This window comes from Populus nigra, chromosome 19, assembly GCF_951802175.1.
Source record: "Populus nigra chromosome 19, ddPopNigr1.1, whole genome shotgun sequence".
In the NCBI taxonomy this organism is placed as follows: Eukaryota; Viridiplantae; Streptophyta; class Magnoliopsida; order Malpighiales; family Salicaceae; genus Populus; species Populus nigra.
Window position 1 is genome coordinate 10,254,042 of NC_084870.1, and position 24,375 is coordinate 10,278,416.

General features: G+C 35.5%; 2 protein-coding genes and 1 long non-coding RNA gene across 6 annotated transcripts; 2 read left to right on the forward strand and 1 right to left on the reverse strand.

Moving 5' to 3' along the window:
- Positions 1–1,922: 1,922 nt before the first annotated feature.
- LOC133680536 (uncharacterized) lies at positions 1,923–2,966 on the forward strand. The gene is made up of 2 exons (XR_009836338.1): positions 1,923–2,272; positions 2,581–2,966. It is a non-coding gene; the product is annotated as an uncharacterized LOC133680536 (long non-coding RNA).
- Positions 2,967–7,396: 4,430 nt separating this feature from the next.
- Positions 7,397–11,269, forward strand: LOC133680277 (receptor-like protein 9DC3). Of its 4 annotated transcripts, none has more exons than XM_062103113.1 (2): positions 7,397–10,648; positions 10,754–11,269. In XM_062103113.1, exon 1 carries the CDS (start codon positions 7,486–7,488, stop codon positions 10,624–10,626), a length of 3,141 nt encoding a protein of 1,046 aa, XP_061959097.1. In that variant the 5' UTR covers positions 7,397–7,485; the 3' UTR covers positions 10,627–10,648; positions 10,754–11,269. The 4 variants fall into 4 exon arrangements, with proteins under 4 accessions (XP_061959097.1, XP_061959098.1, XP_061959099.1 ...); XM_062103114.1 differs by having other exon boundaries at positions 10,757–11,269; XM_062103115.1 differs by having other exon boundaries at positions 7,397–10,638.
- A 2,375-nt stretch (positions 11,270–13,644) lies between these two features.
- LOC133680253 (uncharacterized) lies at positions 13,645–23,133 on the reverse strand. The gene is made up of 23 exons (XM_062103068.1): positions 22,950–23,133; positions 22,534–22,865; positions 22,330–22,433; positions 21,856–21,924; positions 21,587–21,647; positions 21,249–21,388; positions 20,932–21,121; positions 20,402–20,463; positions 19,977–20,065; positions 18,985–19,057; positions 18,804–18,863; positions 18,288–18,434; positions 18,143–18,181; positions 17,983–18,020; positions 17,380–17,466; positions 17,118–17,283; positions 16,214–16,291; positions 15,788–15,924; positions 15,352–15,428; positions 15,127–15,196; positions 14,878–14,943; positions 14,186–14,333; positions 13,645–13,906 (listed from the first exon to the last, which is right to left on the reverse strand). The coding sequence occupies exons 1-22, from the start codon at positions 23,013–23,015 to the stop codon at positions 14,199–14,201; spliced, it is 2,286 nt and encodes a 761-aa protein (XP_061959052.1). The 5' UTR covers positions 23,016–23,133; the 3' UTR covers positions 13,645–13,906; positions 14,186–14,198.
- Positions 23,134–24,375: the final 1,242 nt, after the last annotated feature.

Below are 24,375 nucleotides of genomic sequence, written 5' to 3' on the forward strand. Positions count from 1 at the left end.
TAAAATTAGTTGACATATATATTTCCAATAAATCAGGGACAGATCTAAATTTCAGAAACTAAAAGGCGTATGCAACTACTCTTGGAGTGCTGGAGAGATTTTCGATATGGCCCAATAACTACAAATTAAATTAAAAACTAAAAAAAGCAAAGAGAAGCTTGTGACAAGGAAGATTTATGTTAACGATCAATATAACATACTTAGGAGATTCTGTCTGTGCAATTCTAGCAATATAACGATCAAAAAAAGATGATAAAATAAAGAAAAAAGATAATGCTATGATATACATTACAAGAGAAAAACACAAGGAACTGTTAATTTTGTATCTTGAGCAATATGTCTACCAGGTTATTTATACGTAAGAAAGCTATACACCTAACTAGAAAATAGAATATTCATAGTTTCTAAATTAATAGTATAGGAATAATTAGAACTACGTACCCAAACACAAACACTGGTTAAATTAGTTTGTATTGCTGGTGTAGTAGGTTTGATGATAAATAAGGGTTATGAACAAAATAATAGCAGATGGGATTTGATTTCAAGGTATACGCTACATGTCAAGGTTCTTTCTTCACCTTATTACATGCGATATTGTGGCATCACACCAGCAAAGAGATGGTTTTTTAGAGCCGAATCTGCTTTGTAAGATTGAGATTATTTTTTTACAATCAATCTAGTTTGTATTGATTAATAAATTTATTAAAACTAATCTTGATTTTATATATTCAATAACAATCAACAATAATATTAGAGAAACAAAATCCTAAATATCTATCTTATACAAAGTAAAAGGTTTCTCATCCATACTAGATTTTACAGATGCAGAAAATAAAATATCATTCCAAAAAAAATTCCTTTAACGAAGATAAAAACCAAAATAATTGGATCCGTGAAAATTGTATTTGAGATTAAACCTCATTTTATTAAACTAACTTTCATATTATGTTAAAAAAATTTAATTAATACAAAAATAAATACGAATATGAAAAAAAAAGGCTAGAATTCTTCTAAATTCATTTGTCTCAAAGTTTTTCCTTCAACATAAACACAAAAAATTTATATACAAATTAAATTAAAAATATTATTCCATCCTTAATAAATAAAACAAAATAAATATATTATTTGACATAATGTCCACACCTTCTACTTCTGGCTTCAAAAAGGTTCAATGTTCGACGGACCCTTCCCCTTCTTTAATAAAGACTTGACAGAGACTTTACAATAATGTCCACCGCAGCCAGGAAGGATCCAACGAGTGTCCAAAGAAAGGATGTTTTAAAATAAACCATTTGAGACCAAGTTGTCCTGTTTCAAGTCAAAAAGGGTCCAGAAGAGCAATGCCAGAGACTTTAATGCATGCAAAGATAGAATTGTATCGTTGCCTGTCGGCTGGAGGAGCCCCGATTTTCAAGTCAAGTAAGGAGGCTTTTTTATCTATTTATTTATTTATTAAGCTCAAATACTTCTCGGAGGAGTTGATCCCGTTTTGCAGGTGCAAGGAACTTACGACCACTGAACCGAGAAGCTGGATAGACATTTTCTGGATTCCCTCCCACTGGCTTACAGGCGTACAAGAAAAATAGAGGTCCATTCGAAAACGAACATATCTGCACATTCAAATTACAACATTTCTCTTTTCCTGACTTTAGAGAGACGACTTGCCACTGGTAATTAACATGCAGCCTTGGTGTTTTTTTTATATTATTATTATTTTATTCAATCAATTCAATTAATTCTCTCTTTCTTCTACTACTATTATTACTACTACTACTATTATTATTCTTATTTATTTGAATAAAAAATTATTTTAATAAATAAATTTATCAAATATAATTAGATAAATATCCTGCCTTTCAGATTTATATTTTGATTACTTATATATTTAACCATGCATGGGCTTTATACTTCGCTGAATATATATATATATATATATATAACAACTTGTTACTATTATAAATGCACTTATACTTTTCAAAGCTGTCTTATTCAATAATACAAAGGAGTGGACGCGGTGATCAATAATCTCGTCTTGTGCACATGCATGTGAACTTTCGAGGTCAGTTCCCTTCCAAAGCCGCTACTTAAGATCATGCATGCATGGTGGCTATAAATAAGAGTGGCAACGAAGAGGCAATGACCATGCAGATAAACACAAATATTTCCAACATGAAAGCCTTTCTTGTTATCCTATGCTTTCTCTTAGCAACCACCATCGTCTTCTCTCCCTCATCCACCAGTGCTGCTCGAGAATTGGTGCAGGTCGGGAAAGGTGAAAAACTAACCTGTTTCTATTTGCTTTTATTTAGTTTAAGATAACTAAGCAGTTCGTAAGTGTGTACTGTGTTTGTGTATGATCTTGCATGCATATATTTTAGGACCATGACTTAATTAATGCTATGAATTAATTAAGATGCTAGCTGTTTGTTATCGCAGAGCATTTAATATTTACTTTTTATTCGTGGAACAATATTTTCACCATGAAACTAGTATTTTGGTAGATACCACACTTTACTTTGAGTTTGTGATCATAACATGAAAACATATTATTGATTAAGATGTATATATAAAATTTTGCAGATCCATATAGGGGATCTGGCCCCGTCAATTCAGGACCTCCATGCGGTCGTAGCAAACAAAATTGCCACCCCAGTCCAAAGCCAGGACCAAATAAACCAAAAAAAAATTGTGAATCTTCTGTTAGGCAATCTGATTGTGGCCCAAATTGAAGATTGAAGGCAAGCAAGGTTGTATACGTGCTTAAGAGTACCGACAGCACCTAGTCATGTCATATGTCTGTATGCTATTTTCATTCGATTCGAGCTATATACATTTATGTAAGAAAAATAAATTAACTTCCAGCATCATGATCAGGCCTTGATTTTTCTTGGTTTTGGTTCCATGAAATTGTGTAATCTTTGTTGAAGTTTATGCAAAATAAATAAAGAGCTTGCTATCTTCTCTTCTATGATGCTCCTATGCCTTTGCTTTTATATATATGTATTATGTTAGGACTAATAAAATTAATATTATGAACTGAATATTAATTTTTGTCTGGAGTGTCGCGATTAACTTTATATCAACAAATAAAAAGCTGGCCATTAATGCTATCTCATCATAAACCCATGAGTACAAATATTTGTATATAGGCTCGCGTGAAAAACCACAGTGCTAGAGAGCGAGTATGGGATTTATTTATTTTTTTAATTAGAAACTGGCCACTAAAATCAACAGCGCAGAAACCATGAACTGATTTTACTCCTGCTGCTCTTGTCATAGCAGCTTGTTCTTGTTTTTGGTGTTAATAATACGATCCCTGATCACTTACCAAAGAAAACTGTGAGCTAATTAATAAATCCCGTTTCTAAAATTAGTTGACATATATATTTCCAATAAATCAGGGACAGATCTAAATTTCAGAAACTAAAAGGCATATGCAACTACTCTTGGTGTTGTAATCCAATTTTGGATTCACCAAGATTTTCTTGAATGTTATTTTATTTCTATTATTATTTATAAAAATCCAAAAAATTAAGAAAAAGTTTAAAAATTAAAAATATATTTTTCTCGAGTCAACCACATCTTTCCATCAAAACTAAGTCCACCAGGTCAAACCATGTCGACCAGGATAAAAAAAATGAGTTTCGGGCTGTTTCGGGTCAAAACCGTCATTTCCAACCAAAACCAAGTCCACCGGGTCAATACGGGTCAAACCATGTCAACCAGGGTAAAAAATGAGTTTCGGGCTGTTTCGGGTCAAAACCGTCATTTCCAACCAAAACCGAGTTCACCGGGTCAATACCGGTCAAACCATGTCGACCAAGGTAAAAAATGAGTTTCGAGCTGTTTCGGGTCAAAAACCATCATTTTCGACCAAAACCCGATTCACCGGGTTGATACCCATCAAATGTTTTTTTTTGTATTTTATTTTTTGCAGTTGAAAGTGGCTTTTTCTAATACTGATTTGAATTTTTAATTTTATCTATAGAAATATTTATTATTATATATAATAAAACAAAATCAATAATTCAAAAGTAAATTTTATCAACGGAGCAGTTTAATTATACAAATAGCAGTTATGTTAGTATAATTTTTTATTTAAGGTAGATGGAAGGTTGATGTGAGTTGTCCCCTGCTCATTGGCTATAAATAGCCACGAGAGCAGGGGAAGAAGAAAAAGAGAGAGGGGAAAAGAAAAAAGAAAGAGAAGAAGAGAAAGAACTGATTTGATACTGTTATATTTTTTTTAGTTTTTCTTCAGGAAAGTAGGATATTGTTTTTTAAAAAAAAACAATTTGAAAAATATCAAATATATCCTGACACATCTCAGCCCTTGAAATATTCCAAGATTTGATCATGTTGCGCCACGTCATCCGGTATACCGAGCTTTCGGTGCACCGCGCCACACCAGATCAAAGATCCGCTCATCCAGACCGTCCGATCAACCTGCAGATCTAGCCAATCACAGCCATCCGATCGTTTCATCCGAGATCCAACGGCGCACAGTGTTCAGCGGTACCGGTGTACCATACACGCGTTCACACCATAGCGTAATCTCGGACTCCCTCTCTCCTCTCGCTGGCGACGCTGTCTCTCTCATCCGATCTCCACTTTCCGGCCGTCTCCAGCCTCCGCACCACCACAGAAAGGTTTCTCCCCTGCTGTAAAGAAAAACCCCGGTGGTTTTCATCGTTTTCTCCGCCTCATCTGGCCGTAAAAAGACCGCGATCGTTGCCGGCCACCGAAGCTTCAAGTCGTCGATTCTCCTTCGTCAGCCATCAACGGCCATCGAGACCACCACCATCAGAATCCTCGACCTCAGATCTACCAGGATCGACCATCGGTTGGTCAGAAATCTCGCCGGAAATTTTTGCCGCCACCAACAACAATCGCGCGTGAGTCACACGCGCCGCCAGTGGCATTTTCATAATTTTTCGAGCAATCCGAGGGTATTTCAGTCCTTTACCTATACAGTGACACTCAGGTAAATTTTTTGAGATTTCTAACATTTTTTTATTTTGTATATAAATTTTCTTGCATGTAAAAAAACAAAAAAACAAAAAAAATATAAAAAAACAACGTGGTTCCAACACCCATTTTATCATATTATTGTTCGTGGGTCCAAAGCCCAATTCTCGAATATGGTTATATCCATTTCTCAATAATATCAAAATAAAATTTGTTTTTATAAACGAATATTATTTGTCGACACGTCTCTTTTTTAGAAAAGGACCGATGTCAAAAATCAAAATACCAATAAACCCAAAATATAATGGATTATATCCATTATTTCTTTTGGTAACCCAGACGTAACTCTCCTTTTTAGGGATAAACGTCAATATTTTAGACTAGTCTCCTAATTTTTAGGGACTGATGTCATTTTTAACGTGTCTTCTATTTTTAGGGACCGACGTTAATCATTTTAAAAAAATATACAAATAAGCCCAAAATATAATCGCATTTGAATCAAACAAAAAACACACAAGTAAGGGTAACCTTTCTATTGAAAGGATGTTTTAAGGGTGGTGTCTACCTTCCCTTAATCATAACTAACCCTGTACCCGAATCTCTGGGACCAGTGTCTAATTTGGGATTTCTAGTTCCCTCAAATTACTAGATGACGACTTCAATAAAATCTTTGTTTCCTCCAATTGAGAAAAAACTCTTTTTGTTAAATAAACAAAAAAGTAGGAGTCGTCGTCCGACGTCGTGTATCGACACTTAGAGTGCTGGAGAGATTTTCGTTATGGCCAATAACTACAAATTAAATTAAAAACTAAAAAAAGCAAAGAGAAACTTGTGACAAGGAAGATTTATGTTAACGATCAATCTAACATACTTAGGAGAATATACTGTCAGTGCAATTCCAGCATTGAGATGTTATATATATATATAACATCTCAATGCTGGAATTGCACATACAGTGTGTGTGTATATGAATAAATGATGGATTAGCATTGAAGGTCCACTGGAACTGCACTAGGAAATACTTTTAATTTTTTATTTGTAATCTGAACGGAAATTTAATTTATTCTCTTAAGAATATTTCTACTTATTAACGAAAAGGTTCATATTAATTTTTTATTTATTTCCAGTTGATTTCTGATAAAAATATACTTTTTAAATAACTAGTTTTGACCCAAATTAAAACTGAAAAAATAATTTTTTAATCAAATATATTTTTTTAAAAATTTTTGTAAGAGATTCCATTAATTTAATGAAAAGGGGGGATAATTTCGAATGTTGTAGGAGATTGAATCAGGAGCCGAATTTGCTTTGCAATATGTGATGATATGTGGTAAGGTCCACACCTTCTATTTCTGGCTTCACAAAGGTTCAATGTTCGATGGATCCTTCCCCTTCTTTAATAAGGAATTGACCTGGAGCCACCGCAGCCAGGAAGGAGCCAACGAGTGTCCGAAGAAAGAATGTCTTAAAATAAACCATTTTAGACCAAGTTGTCCTGTTTCAAGTCAAAAATGGTCCAGAAGAGCAATGCCAAGACTTCAAATACAAGACAGAATTGTATTGTTGGCTGTCGGCTGGAGGCGCCCCGGTTTTCAAGTCAAGGATGAGGGGCTACACTGGCTCCTTTCGTAAGGAGGCTTTTTTTATCTATTTATTTATTTATTTTATTAGCTCAAATACTTCTAGGACGATTTGAACCCGTTTTGCAGGTGCAAGGAACTTATTACCACTACGGCCCATTGGTTTATAAACTATTAATTAACTTGTTTTCTTTTTAGTTACTTGGGCTTACTAGTTTAAATGCGACCTTTTTTTAATCGAAAGTTTAGTAGTTTTATAATGATTTTCACCAAGAAAATTCCCTTTTTTATTTACAGAAAAAGCATGTTATATTTCCTATTCTTGATTTCTTTTAATAATTTGTTCTGGGGAGAAATGCATCTTGTATTTTCAAAAAAATAAAAAGAAAACCTAACAAAAAAAAAGAAGGAAAGTTGGAAAGGACTGGATAAGCTAGACGCAGGGGCCTTTGCTTTAAATGGTTACTTGAATTTATGTGAAAAAAATCTCAGTTGGCAAAGGAAGCTTTTAAGAAATTCCATTGGTGAGTTATACTTCAGGAAAACCCCTCTGATCATTTCAAAACTGTGACCACAATTTTGTCTTCCTCTAGATGTTTTTATAAATTTCAGTAAAACATTTAGCAGCGCAGCCCTAGTAATCCATTGGAAATAAATAAAAAATTAATGGGCCAGTTGATTTGACACTCTTGCTTTTTTTCAAGAACCGAGCAAGTTGCAAGAACACTGTTGTCTTGCAGAATAATGGGCCAAAAAAGGAAAGCCGACAGGAATCTTACTGTTTGCAATTAGTGATTTTATAATTACTGCAAAAATTTGAGTCGCACATCAAGCTGTCTATAAAAAGTACTAATCACAATTTTGATTTCCGTCTACCCGAGTGCTATAGCACCTTAATTTCATTCAGCGTCCACTGTCTTGAATACTGAAAGAGAAAATGGGATGTTTACTACGGTTCACTCAGTCTGTGTCTTTAATTTTGTTTCTCTTGCATTTTAATCCAACAGTTTCCTCATCCTTGTCTTCAAATTTCTCCTCTTCAGCTCAATTATGTGCCCGTGACCAAAGTATTCATCTGCTCCAATTCAAAGAATCTTTTCTCATTGATCCTTATGCTTCTTTTGAGGGTTGTGCAAATGCCAAGACAGAGTCATGGAAAGAGGGCACAGATTGCTGCTTGTGGGATGGGGTGACTTGCGACATCAAGAGTGGGCAAGTCATTGGGCTTGACCTTGCTTGCAGCATGCTTTATGGCACTCTCCATTCCAATAGCACTCTCTTCTCCCTTCATCATCTTCAAAAGCTTGACCTCGCTTACAATGATTTCAATCTCTCTCATATTTCATCTCAGTTTGGCCACTTTTCCAGTTTGACACATCTTAACCTAAACTATTCGGATTTTACTGGCCCAGTTCCATCACAAATCTCTCATCTGTCCAAACTGGTTTCACTTGATCTCTCTTATAATAACAAACTGGCACTAGGACCAATTCCTTTTAACAAGCTTGTTCAAAACCTAACCAAGCTAAGAGAACTCCTTTTGAGCGAGGTAGACATGTCATTGGTTGTACCCAGTTCCTTGATGAATCTTTCTTCTCCTTTGTCATCACTCCAACTCGTTGACTGTGGATTCCAAGGGAAATTACCAAGTAACGTTCCTGGGCTATCAAACTTGCAGCTGCTAGATTTGTCGGGGAACATAGACCTTACTGGCTCTTTTCCACCATTCAATGTGAGTAATGCTCTTTCATACTTGGATCTATCAATGACGGGGATTTCAATACATCTACCACGGCTTGGCAACCTCACACAACTCACTGTGTTGGACATTTCATATAACAACTTGAGGGGTCACATCCCTTTCTCTATAGGAAAACTTAAGCACCTCCAGACCTTGAATCTCGGATTCAACAATTTTACAAGCCTGGTTCCATCTGATTTTGAGCAGCTCTCTGAGTTGGATTCACTTGATCTCTCCGGGAACTCTTATCTGACACTAGATTCATCTTCTCTTAACAAGCTTGTTCAAAACCTAACCAAGTTAAGAGAACTCCGTTTGCGGTCGGTAAATATGTCTCTGGTTGTACCTACTTCCTTGAAGAATTTGTCGTCTTCTTTGTCATTTCTTTCTTTCGGGAATTGTGGGTTGCGAGGGAAATTCCCAGCTAACATCTTTCTCCTACCAAATCTTGAATTTCTCAATTTGGGGGGTAACGTAGGCCTCACAGGTTCTTTTCCTTCCTCCAATGTGAGCAGTTCCCTCGAGGAGTTGGCTCTTTTTGATACGAAAATCTCAATTTCTATCGAGAATGACTTAATCAATAATCTAAAGTCGTTGAAAAAGCTGGTTCTCAGAAACTGTAACATTAGCGAAAGATCAAATCTAGCCCTACTTGGTAACCTCACACAGCTTATTGATTTAGATCTCTCATTTAATAATTTGAGTGGCCGCATCCCATCATCACTGGCAAACCTTGTGAATCTCAATTGGTTGGATCTTAGTTCCAATAATTTCAAGGGTCAGATTCCAGATTTTTTGGGTAGCCTGACACAACTTCAACGTTTATTTTTATCAGATAATCAATTGCTAGGCCCTATCTCTCCTCAAATAAGTAGCCTTCCATATCTAACATCTCTCATGTTATCTGATAACTTGTTCACGGGCACAATACCGTCCTTTTTGTTTTCTCATCCCTCTCTGCAGTATTTGGACCTCCATGGCAACTTATTCACTGGGAATTTAAGTGAATTCCAGTACAATTCATTAATATTGCTTGATTTGAGCAATAACCACTTGCATGGCCCAATTCCAAGTTCAGTTTTCAATCAAGAGAAGTTGATAGTCCTTAAACTTGCATCCAACAACAAGTTAACAGGAGAGATTTCTTCTTCTGCTTGTAAGCTGACAGCCCTACAAGTCCTTGACTTGTCCAACAACAGCTTGAGTGGTTTTATACCACAATGTCTGGGGAACTTTAGCAGCAGCCTCTCAGTTTTGCATCTTGGCATGAATGATCTCCAAGGCACAATCCTTTCAAGGTTTTTGGTGGGGAATAACTTGAGATATCTCAATCTCAATGGCAACGAATTGGAAGGGGAAATACCACCATCTATGATCAACTGTACACAATTGGAGGTTCTTGATCTTGGCTTCAATAAGATAAAAGGCAAGTTCCCCTACTTTCTCGATACGCTTCAAGAGCTACAGGTTCTTGTTCTAAAATCCAACGAACTCCATGGGTTTGTGAAAGGTCCGACGACCAACTACACCTTTTCAAAACTAAGGATTTTTGACATCTCCAGCAATAATTTTAGTGGACCATTGCCAACTGGGTATTTCAACGGTCTGGAAGCAATGAAGACCTTGGATCAAGATATGATTTACATGAAGGTTAGTAACATCAGTTATGATTATTCTGTAAAACTGACGTGGAAAGGGCTGGAAATTGAGTTTGCGAAAATTAGAAGTACCCTCGCATCCATTGATTTGTCGCACAACAGCTTTATTGGAGAGATACCAGAGTCGATTGGAAAGCTTAATGCACTTAGACAGCTAAACTTCTCTCACAACTCTCTTACAGGATATATTCAACCTTCATTGGGGAATTTGGCCAATCTGGAATCGTTAGATCTCTCTTCAAATTTGCTTGCGGGAAGGATTCCGATGCAGTTGGCAGATCTAACATTTCTTAGTGTCCTAAACCTTTCACATAACCAGCTAGAGGGACCCATACCTAAAGGAAAGCAGTTCAACACGTTCAATAAGGGCTCATTCGAAGGAAACTCGGGCTTGTGTGGATTTCAAATCTCAAAGGAATGCAATAGTGGTGAGACACAACAACCACCACCATCAAACTCCGAAGAAGGAGATGATTCATCACTGTTCGGAGATGGATTTGGATGGAAAGCAGTTGTGATGGGGTATGGATGTGGGTTTGTGCTTGGAGCTACAGTGGGATACATAGTGTTTAGAACAAGAAAACTGGCATGGTTTGTGAGGATGTTCGAAGTTCAATGGAATCTGAAAACAAAAGGAAGAAAGAAGAAAGCTCACAGAAACGGTGCAAGAAGAAACTAACCGTTGAAGCAGGTATTTTCAGGTAATTTATTCAAGCGTCTGATGTATTTTCAAGATGTCATATATATATAGTGAAGTTTCTATAATGTTTTTTGTCTCTTGCACTGAACAATTTTTTTTTTAACAGCAGAACAGGCTATTCATTCAACCACTAGGGAAATCTTTTACAAGAATACAACGAAGTTCATCTGGGTGGCTGTAAACCCAGTCAAGAAGACATTTGAAACATCTAGTCGCTCTGGCTTTCCACTCTGCGGCAACATTTGCTCTTCTAACCACCCAAGCTACTGTCACAAATTGATAGCATGGAGCACTTGTTTCTCATCATCAGTTTCTACAATCACTTGGCAAGTTGAAGACTGACTGCCCAACGCAAAATTCTACCTTATGTGATGCATCGCCAATAATTATAGCTGTGATTTTCTACCATGCGAATAACATTAGAATGGAAGATTCGAAGTGTTGGACCCATCTTCCACTCTACATCTGTTTTACTCTTCTGGTGTTAGGTTTTTTCTTTCTTTCCCTCCTTTTTCAATGGTTTTCTTGCAATGATGGGTGTTGATAATGTGAAGACACAGTCAATGTATGCTTAAAACCGTTCTGTAATATATAGTTAATTTCAAGAAGCCTGAATTTGGCATGGTGCGAGATTTATATTATTGACAAAACATCCGATTTTCGACAGCTGAAAAATGATTCATTTTATTCAATATTGGCTAATAAAGTTGGTAGCTTTCGATAGAATGAAGTTTTAAGAATACAATTTTCTATACAAAATAACGTTATAAACTGGATATTCTGTACAGAATATATACACGCGTAGAAATCCTTCTTTTACCAGTGCTCAATTGAAGCATGCGAAGTGTTAAGAGCAACTAATTTTTCATGTAATAGAGTGAACAACTCAGTGATTGTTCCACGCACCTGTTTATAGTGGGATTAAATGACAGTAAATAAATAAATTAATATGGATGCATGGGGTAAGTTACATATAGCCTCTCCAATGCTGAGAAATGATCTTGAAGCAATTTTTTATTTATCTTGATCTACCGGCCTTGTACTGGACTGCTCAAATATTTAAGGCCAAATGAAAGGCTTAATCCAGAGATCATGGTGAAGAGTGCAATAATCTGCTCCTGGTCGCCTAATTGGACACTGAATTGTACGCTATGATCCATATAATTTGACATTCGTTCGGCCTCTCGCCATCATTATTTATATTCGGCTTATTTAGCAGATTCAATGGTCTGGGTCATGAATATGTAGATTTCATGATTAAACTTCCTGCTCCGATCAACAAGTTCTTCACGGGCATATAGGAGAAACCCCATCCCATTATCATCTCTCAGTCTTCATTCATGATATCAGTCTGTAGTTCAAAACTCATGCACCTTTTGTCTGCAGGTGTATAAATTATATTATTCGTTATTTTATGAAATTATTATTGAGAATTTGTTCTGTTCATAATAGTTCTCTTAGATTTTCAGCAGTCTTCGTTGTAGTGTAGGAATGGTACTTACAGCAATTTTTGCTGGCTAATCTCTCAATCAAGATACTGTTGTTTCATGATGTTCAAACAAGAAACTACCCTGCCATCCAGGGTATTATCACAACAAGGCTGGATGGTAGTGGTCGTTTCTTGTCTGAACATCATGACTCGTTAGGATCACACCCCTCGTGAAAAGTAAAAATTAAAAGACAATCAAGGTTTGGCTTATATTTTCATGTTCCTGGATTCTTTATAGCGTGAAGATTACTTGTTACTGCGGCGAACGTATCTGTCAACATCGTCCTGCGTCCTCGTTTATGTTACAACGTAATGTCAAATGAGAATTTTTAAAAATACGAAGCTCCATTTTTTTACTCCTCCTTGGCATTTCTTTCAATCTAGTGACTTGCTGTGCTTGCCAATTCTGTTTTCTCTTAGCCTTGAAGATGTTGCCTATGATAGTTCAGTTCATGTGCGCCAGGTACCCCTTCTTCTGATGGTTCGATTGACGTTCTGCAAGTGACAAAAATAGAATCAGTACAGGCCATTTTAAGTAACAGATGAATGGCTTGTTTTCTGGGTCTTTCATTCTTCATGCATCCTTCAATTCTCATTCCATGCATCTACTTTGATAATTAATTACTGAAACGTGAAGGCTCCCTGGTTGTATCATCTTATAGCATTGCTCTTTCCCTCCAGGAAGCTTTAAAGGCCTTGTGGAACGTTGCTTTCCTGGAGAAGGAGCCTCAATTTTATTTTATTTTAGTTAAAAGATTATCGATTATGCATATTTACCTTGCTATCTACTTCGAAATTTCAAGCATTAACGATTCACATTCTGGACTTTCTATCCAAATATTATAATTTATATTTGGCCAAACTTGTATTTATTTTTTATTGCGAATATGGACATGATTATGAACATTTACGATATGAAAGAAGAATATAATTGTATGATATTTTAATTTTAAAGTATTACGATAAATATATGCACTCCAGGATAAATATATGCACTTCGTGTCAAGTTGCCTGCATTGCCCGTACAGGATATCTGCATAAAACTCTTGCTTCTTCTTTATAATAATCGTTATTAGCAGCTGGATACATGGCCTAAAGTCCCCTGACAAAACATATTGGACAAACTTCAAGAATTAGTTCTGTTCTTTTACAGATGTTCTTCAGGTAATGCTCGGATGTTATTCAGGAATTGATTAATATTGTAATAATATTTATTTTTTAAAATATTTTTTATTTATAAATACGTTAAAAAAATATTTTTTTTATTTTTTTTAATTTATTTTTTACATGAACACATCAAAAAATCTAAAAATATCAAAAAATTAATTACCCCTTTGTATAGAAAAAAAAATAACCATCTTACTTATTATATGTTTTATATATATATAAAGCGGGTGCAGACACTTACCCCCTTTTTCTTGATTTTTTTATTTAAATTCCTGGATTTTCTTGGTTTCATCTTCTTAATCAAGTTATATCCAAATAAATAACCATCTCTGTACTGAGCATTCACCAAAATTAAATTTTTTGAGGCTTTTTTATTTATAAGAAGGGATGGGGGTGTATGTGTAGCCAAATTAAATTTTGCATAAAATCCCCCAAGACCTCGTTGCATGCATGAGGACAGCATATTCTTCAAACAATGGAGATCCAGTCGCTGAGTCGATCTTCTCATCGCATGACCCGGGCGTCATCCAACTAGAGGTCAAAACAGTTTCCTAACTGTTGATCCCTTTTATGAGCTTGTAGCTTTTGGTTTTCCCAACAGTACTGCAAACAGGAAAAAGACGCGAGTCCTGGGTGAATATTCATTATTGAGATTTCTATCAGATATGTGCCCTGCCATGCAACTATTCTGCTACGCTAGTTAAGTACCCTCTGTTGTAGTTTATCTTACGCATGACAACTAATCCGTCTGTGCTAGTTATGCTATGCAGAAAGTAAAACTGGCTTATAGGTTTGTGCATGCATTTTAAAGGCACACAAGCTTGCTCCATCGTCTGAATAAAACGTCTATTTTAATACAGGTTTTAACAAAAAAACACTTACCACAGACCAACATTCACTTCTGTTTTGTTAGCAGTTCAATGTCAGCTCCAACTTCAGCAATCTTCGTTTCTTTAGAAGCTTTGGCTGTTTTCGCAACATTCTCAACATCAAAGTCCAATGCAATTCTTTTCACCAGACCATCAAGCATCTGTGCAAGGAAGACATCAAGATGTTCCTGAATAAAACAATGGTAGGACGCAACTACTCTGATAGTCTCATATATAAAACAATAGGCATCCCACAAGAAACAATCCAAGTGTACAGCTCTCCCTCTTAAAATTCCATTAACAACTTGTCTTGACTAACCGTGTTCTTTAAAATCTTTATAGATTTCAGTCACTTCTCTTAATATGTTCTTTTACTCGAAATTCAAAAGTTGTGATTCATATTAATTCCCTCCTGGGATGCGTAAGGTAAAATGTAGCAGACAAGCAATAAACATTAACACTAGAAGACCCTAAGCACTATGAAATTCATTTAGTACATATTGAGATCAAAACGTTACCATGGTATACAAGTAAAATTGTATTCCATCATGATATACAAGAAAAAATGAAAGACTTATTTGAAAAATCCCTTCTCGATCAATTTCCTATATATTTGAGAAGGGGAGAAAATGCCCACTAAAAGAACCAAAACTGCTAGTTAGAAAAGTAAAATCACTGGGTATATGTAGAGAGAGTAAGATATACCAGTGATCCAACAGCAACTAAAGCCCGGAATTTTGAATCAACTTCAATATTTTCCCCTTCTGCAATCTGTAGGAAAAAAAAAGAGGCGCATTTTCAAGATAGGTAACTCTATGTTTATGATTCCCTTCTCTGGAAATCTCAGCGGAATACTATAGGCATTCATCGTATTGCAGTCTGGAATAAAATCAGGATAGAACATGCAACGCATGACCATTTCCAAAAGGTTACAAGTAAATGAATAAAGCGTACCTCAAGAGCTGCTGTAAGAACTTGAGATTGGCCTTCAAGATCTTTCTTTTCAATCAACAGCACGGCATAACTGTGAAAACAAATCATAGAATTGATGGAGGAAGGGAAAATATATGTGCATCAATACTTGGAAAATATCATAAATCCAAGCACTGATGTGGTAAGTTAACAAAACTGCAAGAGGGGGGAAATTGTGCGAATGTATTGAGATGAGAAAATGCTCACTTGAGTATCATGGTAGCATAAGACAACTGCAAGTTCTTATTGGGAGATGAATAACAGCTTGAAAAAACATCAAGAATCTGCATATCAGTTAAAAGCCATTATCACTATACATGTGATTGAAAAACAATCATGAGTGCGGAGTTTGCCAAGTATGCCAAAGCTGTGACAGGGTTATGAACATACTCACATCCATACAGCCAATGATCAAAGTCAGATTTGAACAAAGACCACAAAAGCATATATGTTTATAACTCCTAATGAGCCCAGTAGACCACTATAATGCCAGATGAAACATTCAGGCAAAGAACCTCTTAAGAAATAACAATTCAGCATCTTTAATGACAAGGATTATATCCCCTGGATAACAAAGTCAGGGTGACTTGTCACTGGTTATTCATATGCAACTTTTGATCTGAGAAAACATAGTGAAAGTTACCTCACTCTGGTGCTTTTGAAGCCAGGTATGGTAGGATAAATTCTTGAATAGATTAGTCACAGCACGGATGCCCGTTAAAAGGTTTGGCGGAAGTGGAGGATTTGTTGTAACTCTCTTGATCATTTCCATCAGGATATCTGATAGCAAATAAGGTCTACACTAAACATCAAATTTACACATAAAATTCTATAATAATCATAACTAAAACTTGTTCTGCAGTAAAAAACTAGCATGTTTGCTGAGAAATTTCTGGTCAGGACACCCTACACCTGAATCCCTCGTCATCTGGTCTCATCAACCACTCCATTCTATGTTTAGTGAAAAAAAGTGAGATAATTTGAAAAGGAACTTGCAGAGATAATAGATAATATTTTTTGCAATCAAGTCTCTCAACTTGAACTAAAACATAGTTGCATCTCAAGGTACCATTTTCATCTTCAACATGCTTGAGAAGTACAGTCGCCCCATCTGGGTGTAGAACAAGCATCCTCAGAATATCAATAACTGAAACAAAACAGTGCACCAAGTGAGCAAAGATTATGTACTCATGTATATGAAGGGGGAAAACTGCACTGATGAATTTGCATGAAGTGAGAACCAGAGTCATGCATAGCATTTTACACGTGTGGGATGCATGTATTACCGCAGGTTTTGAACAATTTTCAAACAGGTAACAGTATCTTTAAGTTTAGGTAATTTGAATTGGTAGTCCATAGTTCATCAAATGGAAGAGGGTCCCTCTACTACATTTTAGAGACTAGAGAGGCATCAGCTATGTGCAATGGAAGCATTCAAGTTAAAAATGAGGCCAGTTCACTTCAATGTGGTTATTCCTATCCACAGAGAAATCCTGGCCGCTGAAATATCAGGGGATTCAAGAAAAGGTCCAGCGGGCAAAAAAGCAACCTGTTTGATATCATCAATTTGAAAACCCTGAAAAAACCAATGAGTTTGGGATCATCAATTAAAATTCTGATAGTAATTAAAATTAGGACTTCTTGTAGGCTAATATTTCTCTAAGCTAGCTTTGGGCTTTCCAGTGAAATGCAGTCCGTTACCCAGAAAAATAGAACTGAATTAGGTAATCTTTGAACAAACCCAAAGCATCAGTGATATCCGCTTAGTTCATTCTTCACTGAACTTCAAGCTGATAAAATAAATATCTCAAATAGTGCTCAAAGTTAAAAGTGTTTGGCCAGGTTCTCAATGACTCTGCGAAAGCATTATCCAAATGGCAGCAGTTGCTATATATAGAGAAAATCACAAAATATTACGGATGAACATGCAGAGAGGTTCACAATCAATGGCATGTATACTGTAAAATACTGACCTGGAAATATCATTGCCAGTGGCCAAGATTTTAGCAATTTCAGCAGCAAAGCAATGTCAGCATCTGCAAATCTACTTGTATGGTAATGTGATGTGTCCTTTAAAATTTTAATAACTGCACCCAATCTTGATATCTCAAGCTCTGACAAAGACAGGTCCTTTTTGACCTTTGCAAAATTGACAATATATATTCAAGAAATAAATATAAGAAACTTAAAACCACAATGATGAAACAGAAAACTAATAATTGTAAAACAACCTACAGGATCAGATAAAAGAGAATTGTGGAACTCTGTGATCTTTTTCAGGATCCCATCAAACTGAGCCACGTCAAAAACAAGCATTCCTTTCTGGAAATGAAATGGAAAAGGATATTAAAGATTAAAAAGCCCACTAGGAGAATTTGAGTTCATCAATCTTAGCATCAAAAAAAACTCAAGACCATCAATACAAAAACATATAAAGAGTATTTTATTAAAAGAGAGTTGAACAGTAATGTGCTAAAAACAGTTTAATATAGCATCATCATATTTAGTTGGAAGATCAATTTAACTATTTTGCAACATGTCAAGTTCATAGCTGGCTGGCCTAGTTCTGCCTATTCATTTCTAAAAGGACCCAAAATGATAACTTTCAACTTATGAAAATAAAATATAGCTCATTTATCATCAAGAAGTAAACTACCAAAGGCTTCCTAAGTTCTAACCCAACTATATGGAGCTACAAACTATTTGGGTGAGTAATTCAAGAAACACTACTATCAGGATAAAAAAAATGTAAGTCTAGCATCGTGCCAAAGTTCGCATAACTGAAAAGGAGTTCTAGATGCATTGCAAACCTTTCAAACAAGAGCTTTAAGAGCATACCTTGGGAATATGTTTGAAAGCAGGTTTCGCTGAAACAACTGTTGTATAAAAAAGAAGACAAACATCTTAGATTCATGCCATGATTTATGAAATTGGCGAAATCCCAAGGCAGAAGCTAAGATAAATATAAAGTTCTTTTTTCTGGTCAATGGATACATACCAGACATGCTAGAAGATCCTCCGGGTATATAAGCATTTGCTGATATATTGAAAAAAAAAATACATCACAAGAAAACAGGAATGACTACACATCTTACCAGTTAAAGATAGCTTCATGTATCATACCAAAATGAAATTATACTTACCGCCAGTGAATGGGTCACGGAATGATGAATCAAGTGCAACTCCCCCCTGTCCAGAATTTTGGAGTATAAACTCTACAATCTGTTGACGATAGGCAAGAGGAAGATTCTCCTTGAGAAGCCACTTGTCAGCAGTGTCATATGGATTATCTGGAAATATACCAGTCATTATAAATATTTGCATGCCAACACATTTTATGTAAGAAACTAATGAAGTCCACATTCTACATTATTCTTTGAAAAGTGACAGAAATACACTTTGAATTTGAAGTCAAAAACCACTGAATCAAACAGTTGAATTATTATTTTTGAGGCAAAAGGAAAGGGGAAACTCAAGCTCCATATGGTGTTGGACAAAAGAAGAAAACTGTTGAGAGCATTTTGAGTCACTTCCTTAATTAAGCATTTTTTTCCAGCTATTCCCTCCAAGAACCAGGAGCAAGGAATACAAAAACTCTCAGAGAACACATGGCCATGAACACCATCATAAACATTCAAAAGGTAGGAGAAGAAATTCACCTGATCGATTGTATGGCAACTTGCGAATCGGCTCACCATCACCAATATCAACATCAAATACTGATAAAAGGATTAGAAGACCATCAATATAAACTGTAGGGTGAATGAGGTTCAAGGAATAAGAAAACACGACAAAGCCAAGGCAAATGAGGTTCAAAGTAGCCAACATATAGACACTGACCATAATCATATTCAAATCCATCAAGAACGGGACGCTTCATGCCATCTTCTGGTCCATCAACAACTTCTCCAATCTGAAAATGGAAGAGAAATAACAAAACAAGAGCAATCAAACAATAAAAAGAAATAATTTTCCAGAAGTAACAAGAGAACAGAATCACAATCTGTCAACCATGGCATCGGCTAATTTGTACTTCCTTTTCATCACAATAACATCAAATCCACAAACTTCACTCGTGTGCATATGTAATTGGAGAAATCAAAGCCACCAATTAATTCTAATTCTCTTTGGAGATAACACATGAATATGATCATATGCGGTTGCTTAAAACCCACAGTACTTAACAACTCAATTGTATATATAAACTTCATTTCAGAAGATGACAACACCTAGAAGCACTAATGCCATTTAGTCCTTCATCGCATAATGAAAGGCATTGTTCAATTTGTCAGTCAATGACCACCATATGAATTGCACACGTCTAACTCAATGTCCTGAAAATAAGAATGTGTGGATATATCTTGTGAAAACAAATGAGATAAGCAAAGGGCTTGGGCACATAACATGAAACAAAAGATATTCATGATTCAAATAATTTTTTTTCTTGTATAGTAGGAGGAAAACACAACAAAAAAAGAAAATTCATCAGAGTATGAATAAGCATGTATTCATTTTTAAATCAAGAATATATGGCACCAACTCAAACTTTCTTTTCCTTTGAGGTTCAAGTAAACTATTGAAAACCCATCTTTCACCTTTTACAAGCCAAAGGGATGATGGATAATCATCAGACAGAGAAAAGGCAGCAAATACTATGCCACAAGTCAATTTAGTGATTACTTTGGGTAGCATGTAGAGGGACAATGCTCTCTGTGCAAAAAAGAACGCATTGCAATGGACTACGTGCATAGACTCGTGAATAAGCCTTAAAGAACAAAATGAACATGAAGAAAAGTGCTGAGAAATATGGTTAAGATGAAACTAAATGTTACTTTATCCCACTTCTGTTCTCTCAAATTCCAAGCATATGCTACACCATTGTCCCCTTCTCTGATGACTTTGGTCTGGCCATCAGTGGTTCCTGATCATAAAATAATTACAATGCGTTACTTGACTAGCAATCTACAATAGAAATCAGGCAGCATTTCCACCATCACCTCCACAAGAAACACTGAATATAATACAGCTATGTAAAAACACAGTCAACATCTAGAAGAATTTCGTTTCCTCCTCACTGATACAATTACCCAGGCGATGCTATTGAATTATGCATTTATTTTATACTAGTAAAGGTCATTGCTCTACAGCTTTACAGCAGAATTGTCTGCTTCTCACAATTGACTTTCAAGACAACTACTAATAGCTTCATCTAAAAGTAGGATTTCCAAGGTAATTAAGGATATATCTGGAACCACACCTGGAATCTGCAAAGCCTCAAGGCCTGGTAAATCTTCCAATTTCAATCCCCCGACCCTCTTCCTGACAGAAATAATTCACATCAAGCATCAGCACTGACAAACACTATAAAGAAACCAACATTATAATGATCCAGCAGGGGAATCAACTTCCACACATCATAAAACTCAGAAAAGAAGTCTAGAAATACAGATACTTCAAGAATTAATGAACTTGGAATTGCAATAAATCACGAAATAAACTGAGATTTGCTAGGATTAGATACATTTCTCAGTTTGGGTACTTCACAATCAGCAAATTCAAATTCATCTATAAGTGGATACCTTTTTTCTTAATATTTTTGGAGCTTCACAGTTAACAAATTCAAACTAAGGGTATGTGTGAGTAGATATTTTATTGTAGTTCACAGTTCACAATTACCCACAAGTAACTAACATATCATACAGAAAACAGTGAAAGCTCTCTTAACATTTTAACAATAAAAGGTGCAGAGGTATGCATCATATGCTGGCAAGTAATGCGTGATTGTACCTGCTTAACTTGTATTGAGAAAGTTGGGAGACATAAGAGTCGAGGTCTGCTGGTTCTGCAATTCTCTCCTGATATGAAGTCCAAATACGTACTGCTCCATCTGAGCATGCTGTCACAATATCACCATTTTCCAAGAATTTGACATCCCACACACAACCAGGATGCTCTATACTCTGAACACAGGCTCCATCTGAAACACAACAGTGATTTCACAAGAAAATAAAATTTCAAAGACATGATCAATTCTGTTGCAATGCCCAAATATCAAGCCCTTGAGGTTACATCTAAGAAGACAGACAAATAATAGAAGCAATCACCTTTCCAAATCTTTGCTGAACAATCTTCACTACCACTAACAATAAGTCCAGATACATGCGAATCAACTGAATAGACAATTGAAGCATGACCAACCATCTCCATTAATACTTCGCCAGTTAAAGCCCATAATCTGATGGAGCTGTTACCACAAAAGAACGATAACAACAGTTAATACCCATTTATGCAAGACAATAAGGGTATTTCTTTAAAAATGAAGTTAAGGGAATTATATTTATAAACTGCAATAACTTTGGCACCATTCATGGTCTGCTAAAGCAAACACAAAATAGAATCACCCACATAATAAACCAGAAAATAAATGAAACGGACAACTCACCCATCATGCGATGCAGAAAGAATTCCCAATCCATGCATCTCTGCTAAGCCTCGAACCGTATCTACAAAGTTTACCAGTAAAAGAAAAGGATTAAACCTAAATGACAATATTAGCAAATAATCCATCCCATTTCTTGTAGTAGGAACAGAATTAAACAAAGTGGAGCTGCAAATTTCTCTGAGACCATTTAATTATTTAAAGGAAAACTTAAATGTACATCAGATGAGCAACAAGACATGTAGGCAAGAAAAAAAAGGGGGGTAACCAACCTGAATGCCCTGCAAAAGTGTGTAAACACGTCTTCCCTTTCCAAAGTTTTAAAGTTGTGTCAGTTGAACCTACATTGTGATGGAAAGCAAAGATAAAACTGTTGGTTTGTTGGTTGGCACACATAACTATTAAATCTATGTAATTGAACATGAAAAATACAACAATGAAGTGTTCCAATTGATTATGTAAAGTTTAAGAAAAAAACCTTCCAGTACATAGATACAGGTTAGCACATATCAGACAACTAAAATTTTATTCCTGGAAGGATAAGTGAGGGAACCCGAGTCTATGCATCTTCAAACCAGCAGTTCAGTGGAACATACAATTAAAAGTTCCATTCAATTTTCCAAATGCGAGCCTCAATTTTTTTACTTGATGAGAATGGAGATTCATAGGACTAATCCAACAACAAATTATCATAAACAGGCAGGTAATGAAACTAAGATTCGACAAAAGTTAAGCAAAAAATATACCTGTAACAAGCTCGCCCGATGGCAGCTTAATAATTGCTTGAATTGCAGACTTATGAGCCTCCCAATTCTCAACAAGTTGACCCTTCCTCCACCTCCTCAAGGTACTACAACAAACAAGTCCAATAACAATCACAATATATATATATAAGAAAAAAATCCAAAGAACATTCATCTCAGTGAAAACACCGCAGATAATGAGCCTACCAGTCAACGGAGCAAGAAATAATATCTTCGCCATCCAAAACAACACCGGTGACTTGCAAATGATGACCTTTCAAGCTCTGAACTTTCTCTCCGTTACTCAAATTCCAAACAAGCACCATCGTGTCCATTCCACCAGACACGATCGCGCCTTCTACAAAGTCCTGGTTTGGCGGAATCCATGCCAATGGTCCCACAAAACTCGAATGCCCTAACAGAATTTTCGATGATTCGTACTTGCGTTTGTCGGTCGGGTCTGGTACCCAATACCTCACCGTTTTATCCCTCGACGACGTCGCTATTCCCGCATTTCCGCAAACACAAATACCGCGAACCTGAGAAATTGGTGAATTAAATTAAACGGGTTAGGTTTAATTGAAGATAAAAAAAAATTGAGAGGGAAAGAGAAAGGTTGCTACGTCGTCTTCGTGGCCGCGGAGTTCTTGGCTTAGTTGATAATTTTTGAAGTCGACTTCCATGTCCATGATTTTGAGAGACCTTTGAGTGAGAGGGGAGAGTGATTGTTTTTAGTTTACAAGTGAAGGTAGAAGCAATTCGCTGTGTTTGGCAATGAAGGGATCATAAGTGAATTTTGGTTTAGGAATGTGTTGTTTTGATTGTTTTTTAAAGTCCTTGGGGTTTTGATATCTTTTTGCTTTAGTTACTAAACTTCGTTTATTTTTTGCTTTCGAGTGCAGCTTGAAGCCATCAATGATTCAATATTCTATAACGTGGGTTACTAGGTTAATACTGTTCGTCTGATAGTTCGGCTGAAATTTTAATGCACGCAAGCCACGGGTGCCTGACGTGCTAGCTAGGGCTTGAAAAGAATCTCGGTTCATACGACTCGGCCATTTTTTTCTTTCTATTAGGCGTGAATGACATGGCATCCACCTTTTATTTTTAAAAAAATATAAAAGGTAGATGCCATGTCATTCGGTGCTGTCTAACCTGAAATCAAGGGTGGTGTTTTTTGAATTTAAAATCTATTTTTCAAGATATTTTAATTAAAAAATATCTAATAAGCATTCCGATAAATTTTTTAAACTATCTATTAACCTTAAAACATCTTAAAATCACTCTAAAAAACTAAAATCAATCAAATCAAAAAAATAAAAAATAAAATTTGATTATTTTTTTCATATATATTTGTAGAAAAAATCAAATATCATTGAACTATTTTTATTTAATGAAACTCATTAACACCGAGCTTGGTCATCTTAGTTGCCAAAACCATGACAACCAACCCTTCCCTCCTCTTTCACTTCTTTCCCCCAAAAATTTCTCTCTCTTGTCCTAAATTGAAGGACTAGAAATGAATAGGATGAATTTTTAAACCAAAATAAAATATAATCATGAATTTGGACTGAGTTGTGTTTTTTTTTTGTGTTTTACTTCTCAATCTTTTATTCTTATTTTTTTTTTGTTTTAAGTGTAATTCTATCTAATTAGGGCATGGAAGGGTTCTAAGTAAAAAAAGAAAGTTTGAAAATGAAAGAAGGAGAAAACCATGTATCTTTTAGTATACACTTAACAATTTAACCCAAGCTTTATCGTAAGTTGAATATTTTTTTCACCGGTAAAAACAATTGAACATGTTGAGTTTTTAAAAATGTTTTTTTGGCATGATAAAAAAATCATCAATATAAATCATGAAAACTTATGCATGCATTCAGTCAAATAAATTGAGAACCAACTGTGTAAATAAATAAAATTTTTTCATAAATGACAAATAAAAAAATTGAAAAATAAATACAGATCATAATATTTAATATCACAACACTGGTTATTTATATTTAAAGAATTTAATTATTAAAAATAATTATTTATTGAATCAAGTGATAA